General features: G+C 37.7%; 2 protein-coding genes across 14 annotated transcripts in view; one reads left to right on the top strand and one right to left on the bottom strand.

Moving 5' to 3' along the window:
* The window catches only part of INTS9 (integrator complex subunit 9), a 104,910-nt gene extending 95,795 nt beyond the window's left edge, over positions 1-9,115 (bottom strand). For 2 of the 3 annotated variants that reach the window (XM_036100846.2, XM_078069470.1), the window contains exon 1: positions 8,832-9,114. In XM_036100846.2, the coding sequence (XP_035956739.1) occupies positions 8,832-8,840 (9 nt within the window). In that variant the 5' untranslated portion in view covers positions 8,841-9,114. Of the gene's footprint in view, positions 1-8,831 lie in introns of all 3 variants that reach the window. The other variant, XM_078069471.1, reaches the window with a different exon arrangement.
* A 223-nt stretch (positions 9,116-9,338) lies between these two features.
* HMBOX1 (homeobox containing 1) overlaps positions 9,339-26,609 on the top strand; it is a 194,110-nt gene continuing 176,839 nt past the window's right edge. For 10 of the 11 annotated variants that reach the window (XM_078069466.1, XM_078069460.1, XM_078069465.1 and 7 more), the window contains exon 1: positions 9,339-9,638. The gene's annotated coding sequence lies outside the window, so the exon portion shown is untranslated. Of the gene's footprint in view, positions 9,639-23,091; positions 23,235-26,609 lie in introns of all 11 variants that reach the window. The other variant, XM_078069461.1, reaches the window with a different exon arrangement.

Here is a 26,609-nt window from a genome sequence, read left to right as displayed (position 1 = left end):
ATAAATCTTGAAAATATTATGCTAAGTGATGTCTGGAGATGGATGGTGATGGTCACTGAAACATAATGCCACTTAACTCTACTTAATAACTTAATGCCACTGAACTCTACTTAAAAATGGTTAAAACAGTTAATCTTATCTTGTGTATATTTTACCTCAATTTCTAAAAAATCTAATGCACAAACAGAAAATCTGAAGAGACCCACAGCAAGTAAAGAAAATGAATTATGTCAATTAAAAATCTGCCCACAAAGAAAAGCCCAGGCCCAAATGGCTTCCCTAATGAATTCTATCACACATTTAAAGAAGAAATGATATCAATTCTTTGAGCACTCTTCCAGAATACAGAGGAGGAGGGTACACTTCCCAACTCATTCTATGAGAACAATATTACTCTGATACCAAAACCAAAGACATTATAAGAAAACTACAGATCAATAGCTCTTGTGAATATATATGCAAAAATCTTCAACAAAATATTAGCAAACCAATTCTGGCAATATGTATAGAGGACTATACATCATGACCAAGTGGGAACTATACTTGGAATTTAAGATTGACTTAACATTCAACATTCAACCAAGGTAATACACCATATTTATATAATAAAGGACAAACACTACATGATCATCTTGATATCCCCCCGAAAAGCATTTGATAAAATCCAAGATCCAGTCAGGATAAAAATGCTCAACAAACTAAGGCTAGAAGAGAACATCCTCAACTTGATTAAGGGTATCTACAAAAAACCTACAGCTCACATCATATTCAATAGTGAAAGACCAAATGCTTTCCCCTTCAGATTGGGAACCAGGAAAAGATTGACAAGGATGTCTGCTCACACCACTCCAATTCAGCATTGTACTGGATGATCTAGCCAGTATAATCATGCAGGAGAAAGAAATGAAAACATGGAGATAATAGAAATGGAAACCTTCCACACAACAAGAGCCCCAAAGTGAAAACAATCCAAATGTCTATCAAATGGTACATGGATAAACAAAATGTGGTATACTCGTATAGTGGAATATTATTAAGCAGTATATGCTACAAGATGAGTGAACCTCAAAAACTAGTACTATACTAAGGGCAAGAAGTCAGACACAAGAGACGGCATACTGTAGTAGTTAATTTATATGAAATGACAAGAAAGGGCAAATCTACAAGACAGAAAGTAGGTAAGTGGTTGCCTGAGCCTGGAGGTAGTAATGGGGATTGACTGCTAGTGGGCACAAGGGATCTTTTCAGAGCGATGGAAATATTCTAAAACTGGATTGTGGTAATTGTTGCACAACTCTGTAAATTTACTAAAAGTCACTGCAGAGTACCCTTTAAATGTATGAATTCAGTGGCATGTAAAATTATACCTCAATAAAGCTGCTTTAAAAATGTAAAGAAAAAAGGTAACGGTTACAATAATAATATCCTCTACATTATTAATACTACTGCTTGTTTACTCATATTTCCACATGCTGGAAAAACATATGGGAAGGAAGACTTATTAAATTAGAACATCTAATTATGCCTGCCTCTATTTTACTGAAATAGAAAAATGCAGAAATATTGTATTTAGGAAAAGAGAATCTCTGCTTAGGCCATAAATCTGAGGAATAGATTATGCAAGACCTTTTATTATTCACCTCCCCCCACCTTCATAAACATGAGTGATGAAAAATAAACCGCACCTTAAGGGCAAAAAGGGTCTTCGTTCTGCAATTCCTATTAAAAAATCATTTTCTTGAACATCATCTATCTGATTATATATTCTTGAGAGAGCTAAAGTTCATTCAGTTGTGCTTTCAATAAATTTAAATGTTTTAGACCTTCAAGGCATTTCCTTTAGATATATGGTCAATCAGGGACAATTGAAACTTCCTGTTTTTCTCACAGTAAAGTTTCCACCACACAGTTCTTAGACTTGATCACTGAGTGCCTTGGGGTTTTCAAACTGACTTGTTTCTCCTTACAGTCTTTCTTATTCCCTTTATCCTTCTGGTCTGCAGTCTTGCCTTTTTTCATGATCTCTGCAAATTCTGGCATCTACCTTTTCCTCAGTCCTTCCTGATATACCAAGTTCTAGCTTCATCTCACAGATCATCCCTTTTCTGGGGATGGGGGGGGGGATCTCCTCTGTCATTTATGCACACTTGGCCTGGCTGCCTCTCCAATCCATTTGATCCCATAATACTGCCATCTTAATTACTACACCCATGCATCAGCATTTTCAAAGCAATACCACAGAGTGTTTAAAAAATTCCTTTTAAAGATTCTTATGACACCATTTTTTTTAATATGAAGAAGTGTGTTCCCCTTTCTGGTACATTTTCCCACATCCATATATCACTACTGTAAGGATGTATTACTAAATATGGCTGAAGTTTAAGAGACAAGAGCGTGTGAGGATTGATGAAAGGAGAAAGTTGCATTAGTAAGACACACAGTAAGAGTAAAGAAACAGATGGCATCGTTGGCAAAGGGGAGGAAATGCATTCTCATAGACTACTGGTACAATGGTAAACTAGTGGGCAAGTCGGCCGTAATTACTACAATTTTAAGAAGGCATATTCTTGGATACAATTAAATGCATTGTTTGACCATTACATTAAAAAAATACTTGAGCCAGTGCCTGATGATATCTCTACATCAGAAATTCACTGTAATATTGTTTGAATTGCACAGTAAGCCCACTAGACATTACTTTCCATAAAGGCAGAGAGTAAATCTGTTTTATTCCCTGCAATGCACCCAGGACCTTGAGCAAAGCCTAGCACAGAGGAGAGAGGTGGTCAGGAAGTTTTGTCGAATAAATAAATGAATAATAATAGAGATTTGAGGGGCCGTGTATGCCTGGACCTCTGTTGGTATTTAGCAAGCCAGGAGCAAGTGTACCATTTGGAATGCTGGGTTTTACTAATTTCCATGCCACGCTACACTCTTCGCCCTTGTCTGTCAAGTGCACTTTGCTGATTATCAGAGCCAAAGGCAACAGCATTGGAGTGCTCAAAGCAAACCAGGCACAAAACAGATGTGCTACTGCAGTTATATGCAACACTAATGCTGTCATGCTTAATATTGTGAGTCATATATATATATTTTCAATTCAACTATTATTGCTGAAAAAAATCTATTATTGGTATACTTTTTTTTCACCTTAAGTATAAAAGATTTAATCTTCAGAGTAACAACAATTAGGACTTTGAAATGCCCCAAAGTAAAATATCCATTTTTATCTCAGAGCACTGCTGAATAAAGTATGTGACTTGGCTTTATGTTACACATTGCTTTTCAGTTTGAGGAAAGAAAGGAAAAAACCTGTCATACTGAGGTGGTGATAAAACATGACCTTTCGGAAGCTCGAAATGATATTACATCATAAAGACACACGAGGGCACTCTAATCAACCAGCAAAGAGAAACAGAAAAGATAGTGAAATCAGGTTGACATTTTAACAACTGCACCACGATAGGTGAATTAATAAGCACTGGTAAAATTGTGAATGTTTGTAATTCATAGCAAGAGATTTTCTATTCTTGATCCAAGTTCTAAGAAGCCAAAAGCATTCTGTAATTCTGTAAATGAGAGAAATAATCTATCACTCTCAGATCAGAGGTGAGGAATAACCACACCCCTTGCTAATGATTTGTTAAATTAACCTTGGAGCAGAATTTGCCCCTTTCAAGCAAAGATCTTCTAGATCATCTACAGTTCCACTGGTGTTTTATTTGTCCTCCACTGGGAGCAGTCCATGAATCCATTTCTTTGCTCCATCTGTTTTCCTAGGAGAAATGGTGAGTTAAAAGTTTGAGCCTTCCCCAAGAAAGCCAGTAGTAATGAAATAGCACTTTGTATAAAGGAGCATAGACCACTGAAAAACATCTCCTGGCCTTCCTGAGTTTTAAAATTTGTAAATACAACTACAGCATGTAATTTCCTCCATCAAATTCAAAAAGTATGCATAACAAGCATTTAAATGACCTTTCTCTCAGAACTTTTAACAAGAGAGCAACAATAACTACAGAGAGCCATGGATTCTGAAGCAGTCAGGTTCATTCACTAAGGATTATCACTAATATTTTTTTTAAAAGATTTTATTTATTTGAGAGAGAGAGAGAGAGAGAGCAAGATCGGGGGGAGGGGGAGAGGGAGAAGCAGACTCCCCGCTGAGCAGGGAGCCTGACTCCGGCCTTGATCCCAGGACCCCAGGATCATGACCTGAGCTGAAGGCAGACACTTAACCAACTGAGCTACCCAGGCGCCCAGCTTATCACTAATCTTAAAGTCATATTCAAATTTGTGCCTCAGCAAAATCATAAATAATTTCCTGTCATTAATCTTTGGGGTCAAATGTAAGAATTAAAATGGAAAGTATTAAAACTTTGAGTGCCAAGGGTACACTGTGGTTGCATAATAAATCTTTGTTGACTTAATAAAAAGATTCTCTCCATCTCTGGATCCATAGAAAGTATGACACATGCTGCATTCCTGAACTGCTTCTTACTATCTTCTTTAATCTTCATCTATTTGAATGACTAAATTCCTAGATATGATGTTTCAAATTCAATATGTCAATGTATTCAGTATTTTTTTGTTCCACGATGTTTTGGTAAGGACCCTGATGAATTCTAGTTTCTATCCTTTCCTGAACTGACCACCTGGGTATACCCAGGTAGGCTCAATTTATACTAATAACAGAACAGGCTCTAAAGTATGCTAATTTTCTTCTAATCTTCTAATTTTCCTGCTCTTTAAAAATGATTCTGGTTAACTGAAGGTGCCAATCAACTTTTTTCAGTTAAATAAAGCTGCCTGAATACTGCATAATATTATAGACAGTAATTAAAATCGTTTGAGTTGGTATCTTTCTAAGGAGATATCCAAGGAATATTTTATAATGACATCCGTGGTCTTCCCTTGGGTGTGTGAAAAGCCACCAAGAGAGTGATGTGTAATAGCCAAACTGTGGAAAGAGCCAAGATGTCCACCAACAGATGAATGGATAAAGAAGATGTGGTATATATACACAATGGAATATTATGCAGCCATCAAAAGGAATGAGATCTTGCCATTTGCAACGACGTGGATGGAACTGGAGGGTGTTATGCTGAGCGAAATAAGTCAAACAGAGAAAGACATGTATCATATGACCTCATTGATATGAGGAATTCTTAATCTCAGGAAACAAACTGAGGGTTGCTGGAGTGGGGGGTGGGGTGGGAGGGATGGGGTGACTGGGTGATGGACACTGGGGAGGGTATGTGCTCTGGTAAGCGCTGTGAATTGTGCAAGACTGTTGAATCTCAGATCTGTACCTCTGAAACAAATAATGCAATATATGTTAAGAAAGAAAAAAAAAGAAAATAGCAGGAGGGGAAGAATGAAGGGGGGGAAATCGGAGGGGTAGACGAACCATGAGAGACGATGGACTCTGAAAAACAAACTGAGGGTTCTAGAGGGGAGGGGGGTGGGAGGATGGGTTAGCCTGGTGATGGGTATTGAGGAGGGCACGTTCTGCATGGAGCACTGAGTGTTATGCACAAACAATGAATCATGGAACACTATATCTAAAACTAATGATGTAATGTATGGGGATTAACATAACAATAAAAAAATTAAAAAAAAAAGAGAGTGATGTGTAAAGTTAGAGAACTATAAATGGCATTACAGAGGTTACACTGGGTAGTATAAAAACCAACTTGGGCACTCAACTCAATTGGTATGGTCTGATATGGAGCCCTTTATATTATCAAGGAAGTTTCCAAACTTTAATTTTTTTTTACCAATAATCTTTTTTAAAGATCTTAATTTAATCAAACTCACATTTAAAGTTAATTTTAAAAACAGCCTTGAATAAACTCTCCCAGTATGCACTCTGGCTTCCTTTTATTAAGAGATAACATATGCCAGGTACTTTGCAAGGTGCTGGAATCCCGGCCCTCATTAACCAAGAGTCTTAAGGAAGGAATCTTGGATTCAGATCTTGGTTCTACTACTTTTCATCTGTGTAACTGTGAGCCACTTCATTTTCCTGAGGCTCAGACTTTTTATCTGTAAAATGGGAATACTATCACCTAGATCAAAGGAGTAAGTGGGACACTACACGGTACCTAGCAAGGTGCCTGGCACACAGTAATTGCTCCACAAAAGGTAGCAATTATTATTTTTTTTACTCCAATGGATATTGCTTATTGTAATGTTTTAAATATACTCCTTAATCTTTTCTTATCAATAGTCACAGGCCTTGATAATCCTTCAGAGATTATTCAACAACTATTCAGTGGCATCATACTATGTGTCAGGCCCTGGGAATATATGAGGGAGGACAGACATAAAACCAGTAATTACCAGTGCTACAAAAAGAAAATGTGCCATGGAAGCATATAACGGGGGTAACCAATTCAAGGAAACCTTGAAGAAGTACTAAACAGAGACCTGAGATAAATGAAAAAATAAGGCAGGCAAAAAAGCACTGTAGGCAAAGCAACACACTTAAAGTCCCAGAGGCAAAAGCATAGTGAACTGAAGGAACTGGAAGATGTGCAATATAATTGGAACCAGGAGAGCAAGGGAGATGAGGGCTAGGTAGGAGCCTGGAAAGGTAGGCAGGGCCATATTCTGCAGGACCAAGTAAGCCAAGTTAAGAATTGTAAGACTTTATACTAAGGGCAAAGGAAGCTCCTGAGGGGTTTTATGGAACTCTGCAATTTAAAACAACTTCTGAGATTCAGAGTAGACTGGATGGGGTCAAGATTGAACTCAGGGAGATCATTTAGAAAGTATTGTTGAATTCCAAGTATCAAGTAGAAAGAGCCAGTACAAAAGCAGTATTAGTGGGACTGGAGAGAAAGAGACTTGTTCAAGAACAAAGGTAGAATCAATCAACAAGATGTGGTCATAGATTGTGCATGGGGAGGGTATTCTGGGAAGTAATAATCTCAAAAACAAGAATGTGCTCAATAAAATGTATTTCTGTGTTTCATGATATAAATGTAAAGCATGGTTTCTTACTACATATTCCTGAAGCAGTACACAAAGTTAAAAATCTCAGGCCATGGGGACGATTTATTTTAACTTTATGAGACATGACACACAAAAGATGTCTAAGTGAGCATCAGTGTTTTTGAAACCACTTTGCTATGTTGATGGTAATTCTGCATAGATCCTGCAAGATCATCTAACAACTACCAAATGAGTTTTAATATGTAACACATGGATTGAAAGTAAAGAGGGAGGCACTATAGATAGAACACTTTTTCTTCCTAGGAGGCATATTTTGGTTCTTAAAGGAAAAAACAAGTTTCTACTCTTTTCCCTTCCATGCTTCCACATCTGTAAATATATTAAGCAGGAGGAATATTATGAGCAAACCAAAGTACGTGCAAAGTAAATCTTGGCTCTCAGCCAAATGCATTTTTATGGGAAAAATTGTTTCACACTTGCATGCCTTCTCACCAAGCACACCAAATATGATTTAACATTTACTGGGGACACATGGTCTGTGCTCCAATCATTTAGGTGCAAACTCTTTGCACCTAAAACCTGAACCCTCTTCATGGAAGGCCCTGGCCGACTCCTCTTTCTTATCAGTTCGAGTCCTTTCTAGGAAGCTATCTTCCACCTCTCCCCCACCCCCATTATCCTCTCAATTCCCCAAACCCTGAACACGTTTTTATTTTACCATGAATTGCAATGAATTAAAATTTTGGCTTTCTTTTCTATCTTCGTTAAATTGCATGCTTCTATAGGGCAAGGCAGTGACTTTCAATTCTGCATTCTTAAATGTTTCACATTCAGACCCAGGAGCAAATTGACAGTCAAGGTTTACTAATCTGTGCCCTTCTCCCTACCTAAGTGCAGCTTTAAATGGCAGCAGTTTTGGAGTTGAATCTACTTTAATACTTTCTCTGACTTCAGAAAACAGCCGACACTTTGCAGAGTATATACCTGTAGAATGTGTGTGTGTGTGTGTGTGTGTGTGTGTGTGCGCGCGCGCGTATGTTCAAATAAGAAAACAAACCTTTTGTTTTTGTATAAAAATCACAGAAAGTAAAGCCTGACATACTTGGCTGCAGGAACATTAATTTTAAAAGGTTGAGAAACAGCATCTCACACCTCCTAATTAATGCTATTATTAATTCTATAGAGGTAGAATAATCTAGTTAGATCTATGCACAGTAAGTAAAACGACCCAAAATAAAGGTCTGAGAAGCTTTTCAATAAGCAAAGTGTTTGGGGTTTGTGATGCAAAGACTTCTCCAGATACACTGGCTCATGCAGTCCCTAGGGTGGAATGCCTTAACACTTCCTCTCAGCCCACTGTATGTAGTGTTTAAGACTCAAATCCTCCAAAATCACACCCTGACTTCGTCCTTCTCTAAAGTCCTAGGGCAGTTAGGGGTCTATAATACAAAATTTAATAAGTGTTTACCCTCTGCCCAATATTTTCTACTCTCCGCTCAGATCTAACAAAAGCCGCCTCAACAACGGTAGGGAGAAACGCTAATCAAGTGCCAATAGCATGGAAAGAAGTTAACCTATTTCAACACTCACGTGTCAGCTGAGAAGTCAAACCTAGCTCATAAAGCCCAACCTTAGTTCGTAGAAGAAATGCGACAGAGTCAACGTCTTTATCTAACCAAAGGGACCCGTCAACGGATACATAAGATCTCTAGGCAGCTGGGGGTGGAGGGTGGGGGGATAAAACTCAAATCTCCTCAACAACAGCAGCTTTCCTTGGTCCACCCACTTTCTACTTCCCTTCCCAAGGTGCAAACGAAGAAGTCCAAAAGGATATGGCATCACCTTTGCTCTCTGACCTAGGAGCAGAGACTCACCAGTTTCATGTTAAGACTTTTGGTTGTTCAGTACCAGACACTCCACTCCTCAAACGCAGAAAGCCTCTTCCGGTTCAATCACCGCCACCGGCCCGCCGACAGCATCGCGGGACATGCAGTCCTTCTTCTCCACGCCCCCTCCCCGGGGCATCATGGGAAATGTAGTCATCTCTCCGTGCATCATGGGAACTGTGGTCATCTTTCTTTTCCGTCCCTTTCCTCTCCAACGCCTCCTTCGGCCAGCTCAAATTCATCCCCGCCGCCAATTCATCCTCCCTCTGCACTCCAGCATGATATCATGTCCCCTCTCTGGACCTGGGACCCATGGTATTCTGGGATGTGTAGTCCCCATGGCTCTGGCGCCCCTTACCCCTCCTCCCTGTGGGAAGGCGGATGGGCGCGGGACTTGCCGGGAGCTGTAGTTCCCTGGGGCCTCTGGATGCTAAGTCCTGAGCTTTTACTCAAGGGAGGCAAGAACTACAACTCCCAGGGCCGCCCGGCGGCAGCAGGTGGGAGCGGGGCTGTTGATATCAATATGGCGGTTGTCAGCCAGACAAAGACAGTCAGTCTGATGTGATTGAGACAAGGGAGGTTTTCAGGGGGAGACTGGGAGATAGGGGCCTCCCCTCCCCCTTCTCCTCTTCCTGCGCCGGCCTCAACCCCTCCCCAGTCCCCTCCCGACTGGCGCCCCACGCGGAAGACACCCCTCCCCCTCCCGCTTTCCCCTCCTCCCTGCCTCAGCCCTTCGTACTGGGACGTTGGGGAGGGGGCTGTGCCGGGCGGAGAGAACTCAGCAAGGATTCTGAGGTGAGTCGAGCGGTTTTGAAGCCGGACTACCTCAAGTCTCTTTCCTCACTTCTTTCTCTTCACTTTTTTTTTTTTTGAGGGGCTTTGGGGAGTAAGTGAGTGGGCTGGGATGGGTCTCTTAAGCGGCCCGATTGAGAGGAGGGAGGAAGCAGGGGGCTTCCGAGTGGGTAACCCGGACGCAGGGTGTGGGGTGGGGCAGTTTGTGGGGGGCGGTAATTGAAAGGCGTCGGCTGCTCCCCAACTCTTTTCTCCTGCTTTTCTCCACTGTGGGCGGAAGGTTTGAATCCTGGAGGTGGGGTCTCCTGTTTGGAGTTTGGGAAACTGCGAGGTGAATTTGAGGCGTGTGGGTTTGTTTGGGGGTTATAACTGTGTTTTAAACTGTGTGACGTGTACTTGTGTGATATGTTAGTCTTGAATAAATGTCTATAGATAGGAAGTTAGATAGCTGGAGTCATAGCTTTTATCTGGGCCTGGGCAGAGAAGCGTGCGTGAGGTCCGCGTCCTGGACCTTTGGGCTGGCGACGTGGTGCGGGGTAGCTGGGGTTAGCAACTCGTTTGTGTCCCATTGCCCGCTCACACTTCTCCTCCTGCCTCCGCCCCCTCCCCTGGACAAATCTCCACCCCAAACTCCGGGCTGAAGAATTTTAGAGATGAGGTGGTGTGGAGATGGATTTTTGCATCCTTAAGTCCATAGATAGGTGGGAAAGGAAAAGTGTTCTTAATATTTTATTCCGGAACCGTGTTTTGGTTACACTATTGGGGCTACTTTGAAAGGAGTCCTCCACCCACCCTCACCCCGAAACAGTAGGTAGATGTATCTCATCGTCTTCGTGTTAAATGCATTAAACATTACTTAAGATTCGGGGGCGTGCGGTGGGGGTCTGGAGTGCTGACATGGGTATGCGTCTCTGTGTGTCTACTAAAGACACAGGATGACTGTTGTGTATCTTGAGATAGGGAGACTTATTTTCGTAGTAGGAAAAACTGTTGGAAATTATTTGGTGGCGGGGGGAGTAGCTGATAGGCGCTGCTTGTATTTTTCTTCTACCCCACCCTGTTCTGTCTCGGATTTGTCTGAAAGCTGGTATGGAAGAGTGAGGAAGCATTGGGTGAGTGAAGGATGGAAGGCAGTTGACATTAAAGATGCTATACTGTATAAAGTTGAATGGTGTAAAGTGATTGCTGTTTTTTACCCTGAAGCTTTAAAACCCTTTTGTATCTAATAGGGTAGAGTGATGTGACTAGTTCATTTCTCTGGGATCCTGCAGGTGTAGAAACCTCTCTTCCCTCCCTTCCTTCCCTTCTTCCTCCTTCAGTCCTTCCTTTCTTTCTTGGCATGCTACATTTCTCTTCCCAGATGGACTTGATGCCTCCTGTGCCTGTTTATTTAGTTTGTGCTAATATAGTTGTGCTTTTTGTGATTTTACTATAAAACGCATCATTAGGTGAAAAGGACTTGCATTTGTTTTTACTTTGCATTTATGCCACAGGTAATTGTCACATCAGGATTGAAGTGCTTTGCATTAAACTAATTTTAAAATTGCACAACTAAGTTGTTAGATCTAGTTGAATTATGTTTATAAGTCAAGTTTGGAAAATTTGAATTCTGATTGTTTTCTCAAGTTTCAAGTAGAGTTACAAAGGCAAGAGGGTTGCAACATCTCTTTTTTCTCACAGTCTTTAATATTTAATAACATTACACCAGGAGAATTTAAGACCATATATTTTGTAGTTTCTTCAGTCTGAAATAGAAGTTTTTCAATAGCACTCCTTCTGTGACAGTTTTTTTGTGTAATGGACCTTTAAATAACTAAAGGAATTGGCATAATCGCTCTTTTGACTGTTGAGACTTAGTGTATTTACATATTTGGCTCCAAACTTACCAATTCTCAAATCTATCAGTAAAGGACTTTAGATTCCATAAAAACTGAAAGTCACATAGACACAGTATGCAGTTTTATGGTACGTTTTATGACCTTTGATTTGAAATTTCTGCAGTTGATCATTCACACAGATGAGCTGACTGGAAACGTGAGGTAGTATGTATATTTAGATTGACCTGAATAAAAAAAAAATTGATGTGTCTTCTAAGTCTCAAATTTAGAATATAAAATATGTTGATACAAAGCCGAACCTTTTGTTTGTTTTAGACTAGGATATCCAGAATTTTTTGTTTTAACCTTCTGTCTTAATCTGAAACATTACTTTGCCAAAACTGGAGGAAAATCCCATGTAACTACATAATAGAGTATATTTTTGCTAGAAGATATTCTGTTAGATGTAGAGTTTTTAAATGTTCAATACTTATTTTAGAAATAAAAAACTAAAATGTCTAAGAGTTGGAAAAATAAAACAGTATTTTCTCTTCCACCTACCCTTACCTCAGATTTTCTTTTTGTTTGTTTTCTTCCATGGAAGTGCAAAGTTACTTACTGGGAAAACCTTTCATTAAAGTTTTTCTGACTAGTAGTCTGGTTGAAATCATTGTAAGTAAACCAAACATATTCCTTGCATTTGGCGGGGGTGATTCTGTTGCACTCTAAGCACTGAGCATTAAAATGATGTAAAGCCTTTACTGCAGGTTAAAGCATAAAACATTGTCAGCATGTGGAAGTCATATGGTTTATGAAAAGAGTAGAAAATCAGGGCATTGGTGCCTGTCCAGCTTAAAATTTCATCCCGTAACTGTGAAAGACACATTTATTTTAATATGATTGCTTCTAAAAATGTTGCCTGTATTATGGGAAGTTGAGAATCCAAACTGTTTTTAACCGATCTGTTGCTAGTTTAGTGTACTGCATATCACGAATACTGTGGTTACAAATGTGCATCAAGGAGCCTTTAGGGGTCATCTTTATGTTGAATGTCTTTAGTGAGGCTTCATTTTCATTGCTGTATGAACAGATTTCGCTCTTAGCACAAATCCTTAGTTGAGGCATCACTAATAGAAATTTAATAGCTCAGTATTGATAAATTTTAAAATATATTGCAACAAATCTCTCATTGTTTTAGCATTAAAAAAACAGAAGTAACCAGTTTGTGGCAATTTTTGTGGCAAGTATCTATTGGAATGAGATTGCTTGTTTGAGTAGATGTTGAACACATTGGGATATTTATGCTAAATTTGTTCCTTTGGGGTCTTGTGTATGTTATATTCAGTCCATCCCACTTTTAAATGTTGCAGACAGCTTCCATGTTTCCTGTAAAACCACGTTTGCTTTTGGGTTCATTTCTTTGCAGCTCTTGCTTCTATTATTTTTGTATGCAGATCTTTAAACTTGAGTTATTTTTCTTGGAAATTAGAAATTTATCCTAGGATGTCATTTTTCATAAATGAAAGTTGGTATACCACTTAGCTTTTAAAAAATGTGAATGTTTATAGGTAAACTAGAAAGTGCTCAGTGAAAATATGTTGGGTTTGTTTTGAAAACCTGCTTTATTTAGGTTGTTTTGGCTTCCAGAATTAATTTTGTAGCTCCCTTTGCTTTTTGGCCAGATTTTTCTCTTAACTCTGGCTTTTGCTTCTCAATTCAGTAGAACTTTAATTTATAAAAAAAAAACCGTGTTAGTGGGAATCACAGCTTGTCTAGAGTGTCCTATGGCTACATTTACATATGCACTCACATAAAGCACCTTTACGTTTGTTTATATATGAAATTGATATATATCTATGAGGCATGCAACCTGTAAAAAAGGAATCTGAACCACAAATAACAGGACACTAAACAGTGGCTCAAACTAGAAACCAGAGTAACTACCACCATATGCTGTCCACATTATAGAAGCTATGGAGATTTTCAGTATCATTAATGATAAGCCATTATTTTAACAGATTCTGCCAAAATCTATTTCTCTCAAAATGGAAGCTATTGGTATTGAAATTTTTCTGAAAATAATATTAATTAATATGTGTCTTAGATTCCTAGGTGCAGCTGTCTCCCCACCTGACCTGTACTGGTTATAGGGCCCATCATAAGTACAGAGTAAAGATTTTTCTGACTGATTATTTGAGGTATAACTTTTAGTTATAGTCTATTTAAACATAATCCAGTCTTTAGTTAACTTGTTTTTCTTAATCTTAGATGAAACAAGTTGGAAATTTACTATAACATTGTTTTGGACACTTTCCAAGAGCATTTAGTTACTGGAAGGCTTTGGCTTTGGCATAGTTTTACCCTTACAATGGTAATAAGTTTGGGGTTGCAGTAAGTTTTTCCAATGGTTATTTTAATTCTAATGCAGTACTTTACAGATCCTTGACTTGGGGAATAAGGATATTGTTTTTTGGTTTTGTTTTTTTATTTACAAACAAAATGAGAAAAAGCAATAGATTTAGCTTGAAGTTATGAGTTATTATACTTTTTTTTGAATCTTAAAACAGGTGTCCATAGATTCATTCAAAGGGCATTTAGGTTTTTTTTTAAACTTAGAGTGCTGATTATGATACTGTTTACTAAGTTGCACATATTTTCTGTAGCTTGTCTCATGTTCAGTGATGGTCTGCATGTGGTTTATCGAAAACATTTAATTGCTCTCTTTACTGTATGCATATTAAACAATTAGTGTGGAGTTGCCAAGGGGCAGTAATTTTAATGTTTATAGTTACAGTTTTCAAAGAGGAGAAAGTCACATGCTGTGGCTATTGCTGAAATGAGGATGACCTGAGACTAAATTTATCTGCTTTAAGATTTTGATAAGTAGTGGTGTGATTAAAATGTGAAGCTGTTGGGTTGGGCCTACTCAGTCAAACCTTGAGTCACTCTGACTCTCCACATCCAATCATAGAATCAAGTTGATTTTACATCCTTTGTATCTGTATCAATTAACTTCTTTTCATTATATGCTATTCCCTTAATTCAGGCCTTCATCATTTCTGTCTTGCCACATCAGTTTCTTAACTAATTTTCCTGCTTTCAGTATTTTTTCTTAAGTAATTTTTCACTCCTACCTGAGAGATCTTGCTAAAACAAAATGTGGATTTGATTGTTAGCCATACTTTGCCTGTGATCCTTCAGTGGCTCCCCAGCCTTTCAAATAAATCCAAACTGTTATTCCACCCGTGTCCAAATCCTGGTTTTGCCAATTACTTGCTGTGTGACTTTGGGCAAGTGTTTTAATCTGTCTGTTCCTCAGTTTCCTCATCTGTAGAATGGGGATAAATAGTCCTCACTTCATAGGATTATCATGAGCACTTAGAATACTGTTAAGTACCTAGAATGCTTCAGGGATATCATAAATGTTAACTATTATTATCATTGTATTATACCACGTGTTTTGTGTTCTAGTTCCTTCTGTATATTTTATCATTATCAACTCTAGACCCTGTGCCTTAGCCATGCCCAACTACTGGTAGGCCCAGCAAGCACTCTAGCATAGATAAGGAGAGTGGGGTATTATTAGTCTGTGAGGGTTGAGGTTGTTAGTAATGTCTTCAAAAGTAAAGAATTAATTGTGAACTTTAAAACATATTGCTGTATAAAGTTAGAATGATAGTATATTTTGTTGCTCTGGCTTCTGTTTTTATCCTCAAAATAAAAGACAATGTTAGTTAGATTATTGTGTAATTCAGACAACAATTTAAAATTCACTTTCTTTGTCCTGTTAATACATTTTTATGTTTCGAACTTAGATTCCCACTGCTAATCCAACCTTTTTATCTTCTTTTTTTAAAAAATTTTTTTATTGTTATGTTAATCACCATACATCATTAGTTTTAGATGTAGTGTTCCATGATTCATTGTTTGTGCATAACACCCAGTGCTCCATGCAGAACGTGCCCTCTTTAATACCCATCACCAGGCTAACCCATCCTCCCATTCCCCTCCCCTCTAGAACCCTCAGTTTGTTTTTCAGAGTCCATCGTCTCTCATGGTTCATCTCCCCCTCCGATTTACCTTTTTATCTTCTCACCTAACTTCATGAAAGATTAATTTTGTATAGTTTCTTTCACTTTTTTCCCACAAATCCAAATTCTCCATTTTGTGTAATTTTTTTTTTTTTTAACATTGCTTTTGAGACAATTGAATAGTTGTATTATATGATCTGGAAGCCTCTTTGACAGACATCTGTTTTATTTACATACTAATGTTTATACTTGAGGTTGGGTGGCTAGTTTATTTCCACTGTTTTAGTTGGTTTTCCAAAGTGGTAGATGATACACATATGGTGATTTATATCTGTGTCTCATTTCTCCCTCATGGAGGAGAAAGAATGTCCTGTTTTTACCAAACTGAGACAAGGATAAATGATACCCAAAACTATGGTACAGAGGTAGCAGGACGATAGCTAAGGTGTCAGTCCAGACTTCAGAATGTAATTTTTGTGGGAGGCTCTATTATGACTATAGTTTGCAACCACTAATTTAGCCAGCATTTACCTTCATGGAACATAATTGTTCATTGTGGAGAACTTGAAAGTAACTATTCTGAAGATTATTTGGTTGAAAAATCCATTTTTTGGAGTCAAAGATAGCCTATGTTTATTTAGTTTTACATAGTAACTGTTTAAAGCCACTCAGGACAAGAATAGTTGCTATACACTCTGTTGTCTGAGGAAGACCTCTCTGAAAAGATGGCATGATCTTATTTATTTGAAATTCTGTATCATCTTTTCAATAAACTGTCATTTTCCTCCAAAGGTGGCAGTCCAAGGTTAAATAAAAATATCTTTGACTTTTTTTTTCCTCTCAAAAAGGTACTTTTCTTTAAGTAAAGTTTGATAATTAAAAAATATATATGTATTGCTTTTATTTCAGTTTAACACAGGCATCAACTGACCTGGTCTTCTTCCCTAAAACAAGGAATTACTTAATGAGCACAACTTATTGGTTACTTCCAATTTTAAGTTCCATTTTCTGACACAGAATGTCTTAGTTGACAGCATGTCAATTAAATGACTTTGTTATTGACAGTGTAAGTTTGTATGTATAAATGATTAGGTTTCTGTTTTCTAGTCAACTAAACAGGGTATTTAGATTATTTTAAAAATATAAATGGTATTTTTGTTATTAAAGTAATACGTTGTTTGCTTATTTATTTTTAATTTTGAAATAATTATAGATTCACAGGAAGTTACAAAAATAGTGGAGAGGGCCTATACCTTTCACACAGTTTCCCCTAATGGTTACCTCTTATGTAACTTTTAGTGCAGTATTAAAATCAAGAAATTGACATTGGTACAATGTGTGTGAATGGTTCTATGCCATTTTATCACATGTGTGGATTCTTTTTTTCTTTTTAATTTTTAAATATTTTATTTATTTATTTGACAGAGGGAGAGAGAGTGTGTGTACACACGCACACTAGCATGGGGAGTGGCAGGCAGAGGGAGAGGGAGAAGCAGGTTCCCTGAGGAGCAGGGAGCCCGATGCGGGGATCCATCCCAGGACCCTGCGCTCATGACCTGAGCCAAAGGCAGACGCTTAACGGCTGAGCCACCCAGGCGACCTCCTCCTGTATGTGTGGATTCTATAACCACCACCACAATCAGATACTATTGAAGAACGATTCTGTTGTTACAGAGGTTGAATAATTCCCCTCTTAGTCATAAATTTTGTTTTGTCAAGTATAACTAAGGAAAAGAACACCAATTATTGGATCAGTAATTTCACTATTTTGCCCTTTTGTAGTAGTTCAGAAATTCTTTTCGCACATCTTGAAATTTTTTGTGGAAAATTCCAATTAAACTTTCTTGTGAGAATTTAAAAATTGGCAAGCTTTACTTAATTGAGGATTTATAATACTAATAGCCATTAAACTTTTTGGTACAAGTTAGTAACATTGAAAATTTCTGTAAATAAGCGTGTAAGATTTAAATGAATTAAAGGCTTAAGTGATATATTTCTTGCCAGACAGGAAGTATGCTAGAATCTGTATTAGATAAGCAAAATCACAATTATTCTGACGTTAGTTTTGCCTTTAACAGTGTTAAAGCAAACTTGTCGGATGAATTGATAGTGAGCTCATATTGTAGTTTTATTTTGGATTTGTTGTAGGGGAACTCTCTTCAGAGAAAGTCCGTTCAAAAATTGTTTCCAGAGAAAGGATCTTTAGAAGAAAAAAAGGGATTCTAGATACTATTGTTAGTCTACGTACAAGAAAGGACCAACAGGGGTGCCTGGGTGGCTCAGTCATTAAGCATTTGCCTTCGGCTCAGGTCATGATCCCAGGGTCCTGGGATCGAGCCCCACATAGGGCTCCCTGCTCAGCGGGAAGCCTGCTTCTTCCTCTTCCACTCTCCCTGCTTGTGTTCCCTCTCTCTGTGTCAAAATAAATAAATAAAATCTTAAAAAAAAAAAAAAAAAAGAAAGGACCATCAGTTTAGAGGCTAGTTTGCCTTCCCTTTATCAACTGTATAAGTCATGAAGCCTGTCTTCAAAGATGAGGCTATTAATTTAATATACTACTGATTATTACAGACATCAAACAACATAGATCTGCTTTAAACAGGCTAACAAAATATTTTGAAATATGTTACCAGAAGAGATATATCACGTAGGCTTTTTCTCCTCTGAGTTTGAGACAACTTTTTATGCACACTGATAATTTGCCTTGAAAATATCAAATAAATTCTATTTTGTTTCATTGACAAGAATATGATAAGTATTGATGGTACTTTCTGATAAGTCAGATTCATATTTAGAGAAGTTTTTGACTAACCTGAGATTTCACTTTCTTCCTGTTGCAAATTTTTTTTTCCTCTTTGGATTTATCTGTTGCCAGCTTTTTATTTATCTTGGTGTACATTCTTAAAAAAATAGTGATTTAATCAGGAATTCTTTGGCTTCAAAGAAGTTTGTTGTAGGGATCCAGCTGTTTGGGGTTGTGCGAAAGGGAGATCTGTCAGGAATCTGAGAAGCTAGTCTCTGCCTCTCATTCTGGGAATATATGGTTTCTTGTCTTGGCTTCTCTTTTTATGAGTGCTTCATTAAGCTTTGTTACTTCTCCCTTTCACTTCTGGTTGCCTTACTGTAGTTTTACAGTTTCTGCTTCTCCATAACTTTGACTTGCAGGTGGATTTGGTTCTCATACGTTGCATGTAATGACGTGAACTGTTTTGTCCTTTCAACTAAAGCTTACTTACCCTCTTAGTGGCGACAGTGTGCTTCTTTTAGTTCAGGTGGTGAGAGAGAAATCTGAACGCATGACCATGAGTTAGATGTCAATTCTATTCCATGACCTTGAGGGTAGGACACAGGGGGGAGTCACCTTTTATATAAGGCTAATGCTTTTGGGTGCTCTGCATGAGGAAGATTCTCTTGTAGGGATTGAACAGGGCACTCAAACATGTCAAGTATAGCAGTGCATGTTTAGGTACTCTGTGGGATACAAAGATTAGTTGGATTTAATCCTTTTCTTCAAGGATCAAATAATTTGCAGGAAATGGCAAAAGTCTCTCAGTGTAATTTAGTGTTAGCTTTTAATGTTAGTTACCTCCGGCAAACCAGAAGGATGACAAAGTAAGACTATAGGACTAGACAGGACTAAGGAAAGAATCAAAGGTAACACTAGAGACATGGCTGTTCTGTCTCAACAGTTCGGATCACAGATCTGTTAAAGCATAAAAGTAGCTTGAAGCTATTCTTTCAGGATCCTAGTTGCTGCTATCAAGGAGCATCCCTTGTTGACTAAAGAGGCTCTTTTTTCAGTTCTACCTCTTATCAAGTACACAGCCTTTTGGCTACCATTTGTCCCATCATTGAGGTCAAGAGACATCTTAAAAGAACTATTTCAGAAATAGGAACATTCTCATAGATACAGTCTATATGGTGATAACTATCCTCTTAAAAAATGTCTTTCATCCCTGACAAGCTTTTGTGGTAATTTAGGACACAGACAGGATATTTGTGCCCCCTTACTCTAGAGACAATAAACTGGAATTCATATGGTGGTCTGTAGTAGTGGGCATTTTCTTCAGTACAGATCTGGCAACATAAGAATTGACATCCTGAGGGGTGCCTGGGTGGCTCAGTCGTTAAGCGTCTGCCTTTGGCTCGGGTCATGATCCCAGGGTCCTGGGATCAAGCCCCACATCGGGCTCCCTGCTCGGCGGGAGGCCTGCTTCTCCCTCTCCCGCTTCCCCGCTTGTGTTCCTGCTCTCGCTAACTTTCTCTCTGTCAAATAAATAAATAAAATCTTTAAAAAAAAAAAAAAAGAATTGACATACTGGGTCAACCCAATGTCTAGTCAACACCATATGTTATATTTAACAGAAGATCCATGATGTCAGGGAAAGGAACTAGAACTTTTTATTCCTATGTCAATATTGGAGATTGATACGGATTTCAGGGCTAAAAACTCCAAAGCCAAGTCTTGATTATGTTAACCAAACCAAGACAGATTTTAGAAATAAGCACAAGTCAAGCATAGGCAATGAAAGAACTTAGATCAGTTTCAGATTATAAAGCCATAGAAGATAAACAGCTGGGGAGTCATAGTGTTCAAATACTTAGGCAACACAGGAAGGCAGTGCATCTCAACTTTTGTGCAAAAGAATTGCCTGGAAAATGTATTAGAATTTTTGTTTTCTAAACTCCACTCCCAGATTTTTAAAATCTTAGATGGGCCCAAGAATGTGTCCTTCATAAGCATGCCAGGTAATTATAATAAGGTGGTCTTCAGAACATTTGGAAAATGCACAGACATACATACTGAGAACTTACTATGTGCTTGGTTTTATGGTAGGATGCTTAGTAATCTTAAATGCCTGTATTACTTGGAATGTTTCCTCCCTGATGTGTGCCTGCCTTATTTTAAATATTCCATATCCATCCTCTATAACTGCTTATGACACTAGATTGTGCCATGAGATGTGTTTTCGTTAAGCATGGCTGTTTTTCTACATGTAATATTTAATGGTTAGTGTTATACCCCAAACCATCTAGTCTTTTGTGGTTATATGATACATTCAATTTCTTAAACTTCTGTGTTTTTACATACCAACTCTTAAGGCAGTCCTTCCCCTTGCCTCTACTCCCACCCCCATTTAGTCAAAAAGTTCTCCCTTATTCTAGTTTTCTAGATCTATTAAGCAAGATTTTTTTCCCAACATATGTACTTTGGTATATCAACCATCTCATGAACCTTTACCCTCACAAATTAATTTCTCACCTTTTTTAAATGTGTGTCATCATTCTTCTCAGTCTTAATTTATCCTAGAATATTGAACTGGTTGAGAACATGGATTTGGGAGCCAGACTACCTGGGTGTAAATCTGACCTGCACAACTTACTCTCTAACTGCATAAACCTCTGTAACTCCATCTGTAAATTGAAGATAAATAGTAGTGCCCGTATCACAGGATTGTTGTGAGCATGTGAGGCAATATTTGTAAAGTGCTTAGAAGAGTGGTTGCACGGATTAAGACACACCTTATCATTTTATTATTAGTTGGCCTGTGCTTCTGTTTCTAAGTATTTACTCTCCTCCTGAATCATTAGAATTCTCATATGTTGCATGTAATGTCTTCCTAACCAACTTACTTTTGTTCCCTGATCTGTTTTTCTTTTCAGTTATCCCTTCATAGGCCTTATTTGCATTTGATGCAAATGCCTATGTCCTTTTAGTTAAAATTCTTTCTATCCAGGTCTTCTTCCTTCGGTCATCCTTTTTAAAATTTACCTCTGGTCTTGGAGTTCCTAGATTTAAAACCTTTAAAACACCCTTTTAGTACTTTCCTTTTCATACTTCTCTCCCTCATCCCCCATCTAATTCATCAGCAGTGTTCTGCTGATTCTTTCACCATCACATCTCTTAGATCATTCTCTTCCTTTTTACATCTATAGTTGCCATCCTCATCACTTCTTGCTGAGATGATTACAGCAGTAAAACTGGCCTTTCTGCCTCTTCCCTACTCTATTCCATGGTGCACAGTACTGTTAGAATAATTTTCATCAAACACTTTTCATCAAGTCATTCAAGAAGTTGCTGTACCTTAGTTTGAATTGTGTTATATTCCAATTTTAATCCCTGCACTTTTTTTTTTTTAAGGTTCTTTCCTCCCTAACTGGCATCCTATTTTCTTATTCTTAAAGACTTTTTCTCAGTTACATTCAAGTAAATTACCTTTCTTCCTGCTGTATATTTTCAGCCTTCATTTCTTGGTATTTGCTACTTTCCCCACTTAATATCTTTGTATATCCTTATCTTGCCAGTTAAAACCTTCTTAATAAAACCCATTTAAAGCCTTCTCTCTCTGAGGAGATACTTTCCAGTGAACCCTGTCACACTTGGACTAGTCATTTACTCAAGAACACAGAATCTTGAATACTTATGCACTCAGTTAATAGTATATATAATTTGTTTGTATTTACTTGCATTGTATATCACATTGTAAGTATTCTAGTTTTCATTTCATGTGTATGAATTGGATTCTAGTTGAAGTGTAAGGTCCTTGAGTCTCCTATTGACTTATCCCTCCCTGCATTCTTTTCCCTTCCGCTTTAATTTTCATAGTTCATTTATTCTCATTCATCTAATATATTTTTAATTTTTTTTAAGATTTTATTTATTTATTTGAGAGAGAGAGAGAGAGAATGAGAGAGAGAACATGAGAGGGGGGAGTGTCAGAGGGAGAAGCACACTCCCTGCTGAGCAGGGAGCCCGATGTGGGACTCAGTCCTGGGACTCCAGGATCATGACCTGAGCGGAAGGCAGTCGCTTAGCCAACTGAGCCACCCAGGTGCCCCAATATATTTTTTAATTTTTAATTTAATTTAATTTTTGTTTTTTTAGAGAGAGAGAGTGTGAATGGGGGTAGGGGCAGAGGGAGAAGGAGAGGGAGAAAGAGAATCCCAAGCAGGCCCTGCACTCAGTGTGGGCTGACGCGGGGGCTCAGTCTCACAAGTCTGAGATCATGACCTGAGCTGAAATCAAGAGTTGGACACTTAACCCACTGAGCCACCCAGGCGCCCCATCTAACTAATATTGATTACATATTATGTAAGACGTAAGCCTAGACTTTAGGTACTTCACAGTTTGGATTGGTAAGATCTGAACCTAGAGAGGTACAGATTTCAATACTGTACTTCAGTTATTCTTGGTTCAGTAATTTCTCTGATCTAGTCTCAAAAATAGCAATTACCACTATATAGATTGCTGAGTTTAGCTTCCTGACAAATACTTTTGGCTGTAGAATGTTGGTACCAATGATGGTGGTTAAGAATGGACAGGGTAGATGATACATAAGAATTTTAAATTCACTCTTTTCTGAGGATAAGCTCAGTTTTTTTCCTCTTTTTACCAGAACAGCAGGAGATCTATGGACTTAGAATTGCAATTATAAAGTTACTACATAGAAAAGAATCCAAACAATGAAGAAGCATGTATAAAATAACAATTGTAACTGCCCCCTCCTCTTCCTAACATACTCTACCCCAGTGTTCTATTACTTATCAGAAATAACCCCAAAACTTAATGGCTTAAAACAACAAAATCACTTTATTATTCTCTTGCAGGGTTCTGGGGGTTGGTTCAGTTAAGTGGTTCTGACTTGGGATCTCTTCTCTGAAGTCATCTGAAGGCTAGCTCACTCATGTGTCTGATGCCCAGGCTGGGAGAATCTGAAGGCTCGTGGTCCCTCCAGTATGGTGGCTTCAAGGTAGTTGAACTTTCTACGTGGTACCTCAGGGCTCCAAAGGCAAGTGTCCTAGAGAGAAGGAAAGTCAGGCATATCACTTTTTATGACTTAGCCTTGGAAACCACACAGTATCCTTCTATATTCTGTTTACTGAGGCAGTCCTGCTGGCCTGCCTAGGTTCAAGAGCAAGGAACACAGAATCCTTGAAGGCGGAGTGGCAAGGTTCTAGAAGAGCATGTATGAAGGAAATATTGTTATGCCAGTTATGAGAAATGCAACACACCAGGGATAAATGCTATTTGTAATTTGGTTTACTGTTGGATCTTTTTCTTTGTATGTACAAATCGTATTTCCAAATGCCTACTCAAATAATTGTATCATACTCCAACTTATATTCATTTAACAATATGTGATAGTGTCAGTACATAAAGACTCACCTTAATTTTTTTGGACATCAAAAATGAGTGAATCATAATTTGCTATAATAGCAGACATTTGAGCTTTCTGGAGTTTATGCATATGAACCTCTCTTGACCGGTGTGGGATGGTCAGCTTTTGCTGCTTCTTCCTTCTCTCTCTGTTCTGATCTATTCAGTAATTTTTGTGCTTCTGTTTTGATCTCAGAAAAGATGTGCTAGAAATGGGAATATTATATATAAAGTAAAGCTATCTTATTTGGCACTTTATGAATTCAAGGACATTTTTTTCTTTCTGTTACACATAGAAAAGCCTTCTTAAATGACTTAATTTTAATTAGTAGTTGATCAATTAATCAAAAAAGTTGGTTATAGTAAAAATCATTAAAAACTGATTACTTAAACATTTTACTTTAATGAAAGTATATAATTATACATGTATTTCTCAGTTGTTTGGTACAGGGCAGGGGTTCTCATTTGGGATAATTTTACCCCCTGGGGATATTTGGCAATGTTTGGGGACATTTTTGATTGTCACGGCTGGGTGAGGGTGCTGCTGTTGCCATCTAGTGGGTAGTAGTAAAGAAGCCAGGGATACGCTGCTAAACATCTTTCAATTCACAGGGCAGTATTGCTCCCCCTCCCTCCCTCACAATCCCCAAACAAAGAATTCTCCAGGACAAAATGTCCACAGTGCCAGGGTCAGGAAACCCTGATCTAAGGTTAAGGCCTTTTCTTGGTATATGAATCCATGGATTGGCACTCTGCATTAGATTTTCATGCATAAACCATACCCATATGTATTATTTATGATTTTAAGTTTGATTTCTTGAAAATTGAGGGAGGCCTTAAAGACACTTATTATATAATCTGTGAATCAAATCTTAATCTTCTATTATTTTCCCCAAATTTTTTACAGTAGACTCACCCACACCCAATTCAGTAGTGTTTTCTTTTTTAAAGTAAATCATCTATTATACCAAAATATTGCATCTATTTTTTCTATTTAATTTTCATAGAAACAATTTTTCATAATCATATTTTGTTGGTTTAGATAATATATAATTAAATTCCACAATTGCATGAACAACTGATATAAACAGTGAGGGAACAAACCAACCCACTCTTGGTTGGCACAGAGAGGGGTGTATGAGATAGTAGACTTTAGCATCCTGTATCTGTTTCAGAAGGGGAATTTAGAAGGCACTGGTTGGTTTTGATGGATGATCTAGGGGAGGTTGGCAAAGAGCTTCTAGGTGAATAGTAAGGAACTGAAGAATTTTTGTTGTTGTTAAGAATTGTTCTCAAAAGGGTGCATGGGTGGCTCAGTTGCTTAAGCGTCTGCCTTCGGCTCAGGTCATGATCCCAGGGTCTGCATCAGGCTCCCCCTGCTTGTACTCTCTCTCTCTCCCTCTGTCTGTCAAATAAATAATAAATAAAAATCTTAAAAAAAAAAAAAGAATTGTTCTCAAAGTTCACTGAAACTGTTTCTTACTTAAATAAACAAGCCAAAAACTATACAAACACGTAAAGGAAACACAAACAAAAAAACCCTACAAGCATAAGATAATGTTATATTACATAATTGAGTTTTGTCTTGCCCCAAACTGGTAGAATTTATAAGGATATCATGGAGGGAAAAGGACAGAGGCCATGCCAGTGGTGGCCTTAGAAAGAGAGTAATGATCTTCACCCTTGATTTACATGCTTTGGTGATAGGATTTTAGCAATCTTGGGTATTTGGGATTATCAGGAAGCCTTTTCTGTCTAAAAATTTATTGTTTTCCTGGGTTCCAGTCCCTTTCATGAAATACATTTAATCATATTTTTTTGTGTGCTCCAAAGACTATTCCCAGCTGGCTGTATCCTACTTAACAACTCTATTTTAAGCAGGTTAACTTCCATGATTGTCATCTGTATTTCTGGATTACCTTAATCTGGATCTTTGCATATTAAATCCCATCAGCCAGTCTTCTGCTTTTTACCAAAACATTTCTTATACTTCTCTAAAATACTTAAAGTCAGCATCTTGGTTTTCATTAATTAAATACTTGATTCAAACACTTTCAATCTTTATATTACTAGCACATTTTTTTTTTAGTTTTGATTATATGAATTTTCAGAATGTATGCATAATTTTGGCTACATGAACTTGTGCAAGCTGACTTATTGCCTAATAAAATGGTGTTACTCAGAATTTCATCAGAGATTAATCTGGTGTTACTCAGAATTTCATCAGAGATTAATCAGAGAAATCCAGAACTGGCATTTTAGATACCCTAATGTATGATCTAGTAAGCAATATCCTTTGGGAAATAGAACCTGAATAAATGGTTAATCTTTTCAGATCTAGAAGATTAAGCTGAATTAGAATAGGATTGTTAAAGTTGTTAATTACTATTACTGTAGTTAGGGGGAAAGTATTAGCTCTTTTTCCCTGCACTTTATGTTAATGATGGTGTTTTTTTTTTAATTTTTTATTGTTATGTTAATCCCCATACATTACATCATTAGTTTTAGATATAGTGTTCCATGATTCATTGTTTGTGCATAACACCCAGTGCTCCATGTAGAACGTGCCCTCCTCAATACCCATCACCAGGCTAACCCATAATGATGGTGTTTTTTTAATCTAGAGAAACAGTAAGAGAAGGATAAGAGATTACTTAGAGCAGCATGCCTGGGTTAACTCTTAATTAATGAGATTTTAAAAAATAATCATATCTTGCCTTCAAGCTTACATATAAGCAAAATTTATTGTATAGAAAATTATTTGTGTATTTGTACAGTTGTCTTACATGACATTTATAAAATATTATTACATTTATAAAAGATACTCATTATGTGAACATTTTTTTACTTGGCATATCCATTTCCTCTCCCTTTTCAACCATAATAGTATACGTAGAGATTCTTAGGAAGAACTTTTTGGAAATGACAGTTGTGAACGACAGTTTTGAACAAATTATCAAACTAATAA

Source organism: Halichoerus grypus, chromosome 3 (assembly GCF_964656455.1).
Source record: "Halichoerus grypus chromosome 3, mHalGry1.hap1.1, whole genome shotgun sequence".
In the NCBI taxonomy this organism is placed as follows: Eukaryota; Metazoa; Chordata; class Mammalia; order Carnivora; family Phocidae; genus Halichoerus; species Halichoerus grypus.
This window is presented reverse-complemented; position numbering and strand designations above follow the sequence as displayed.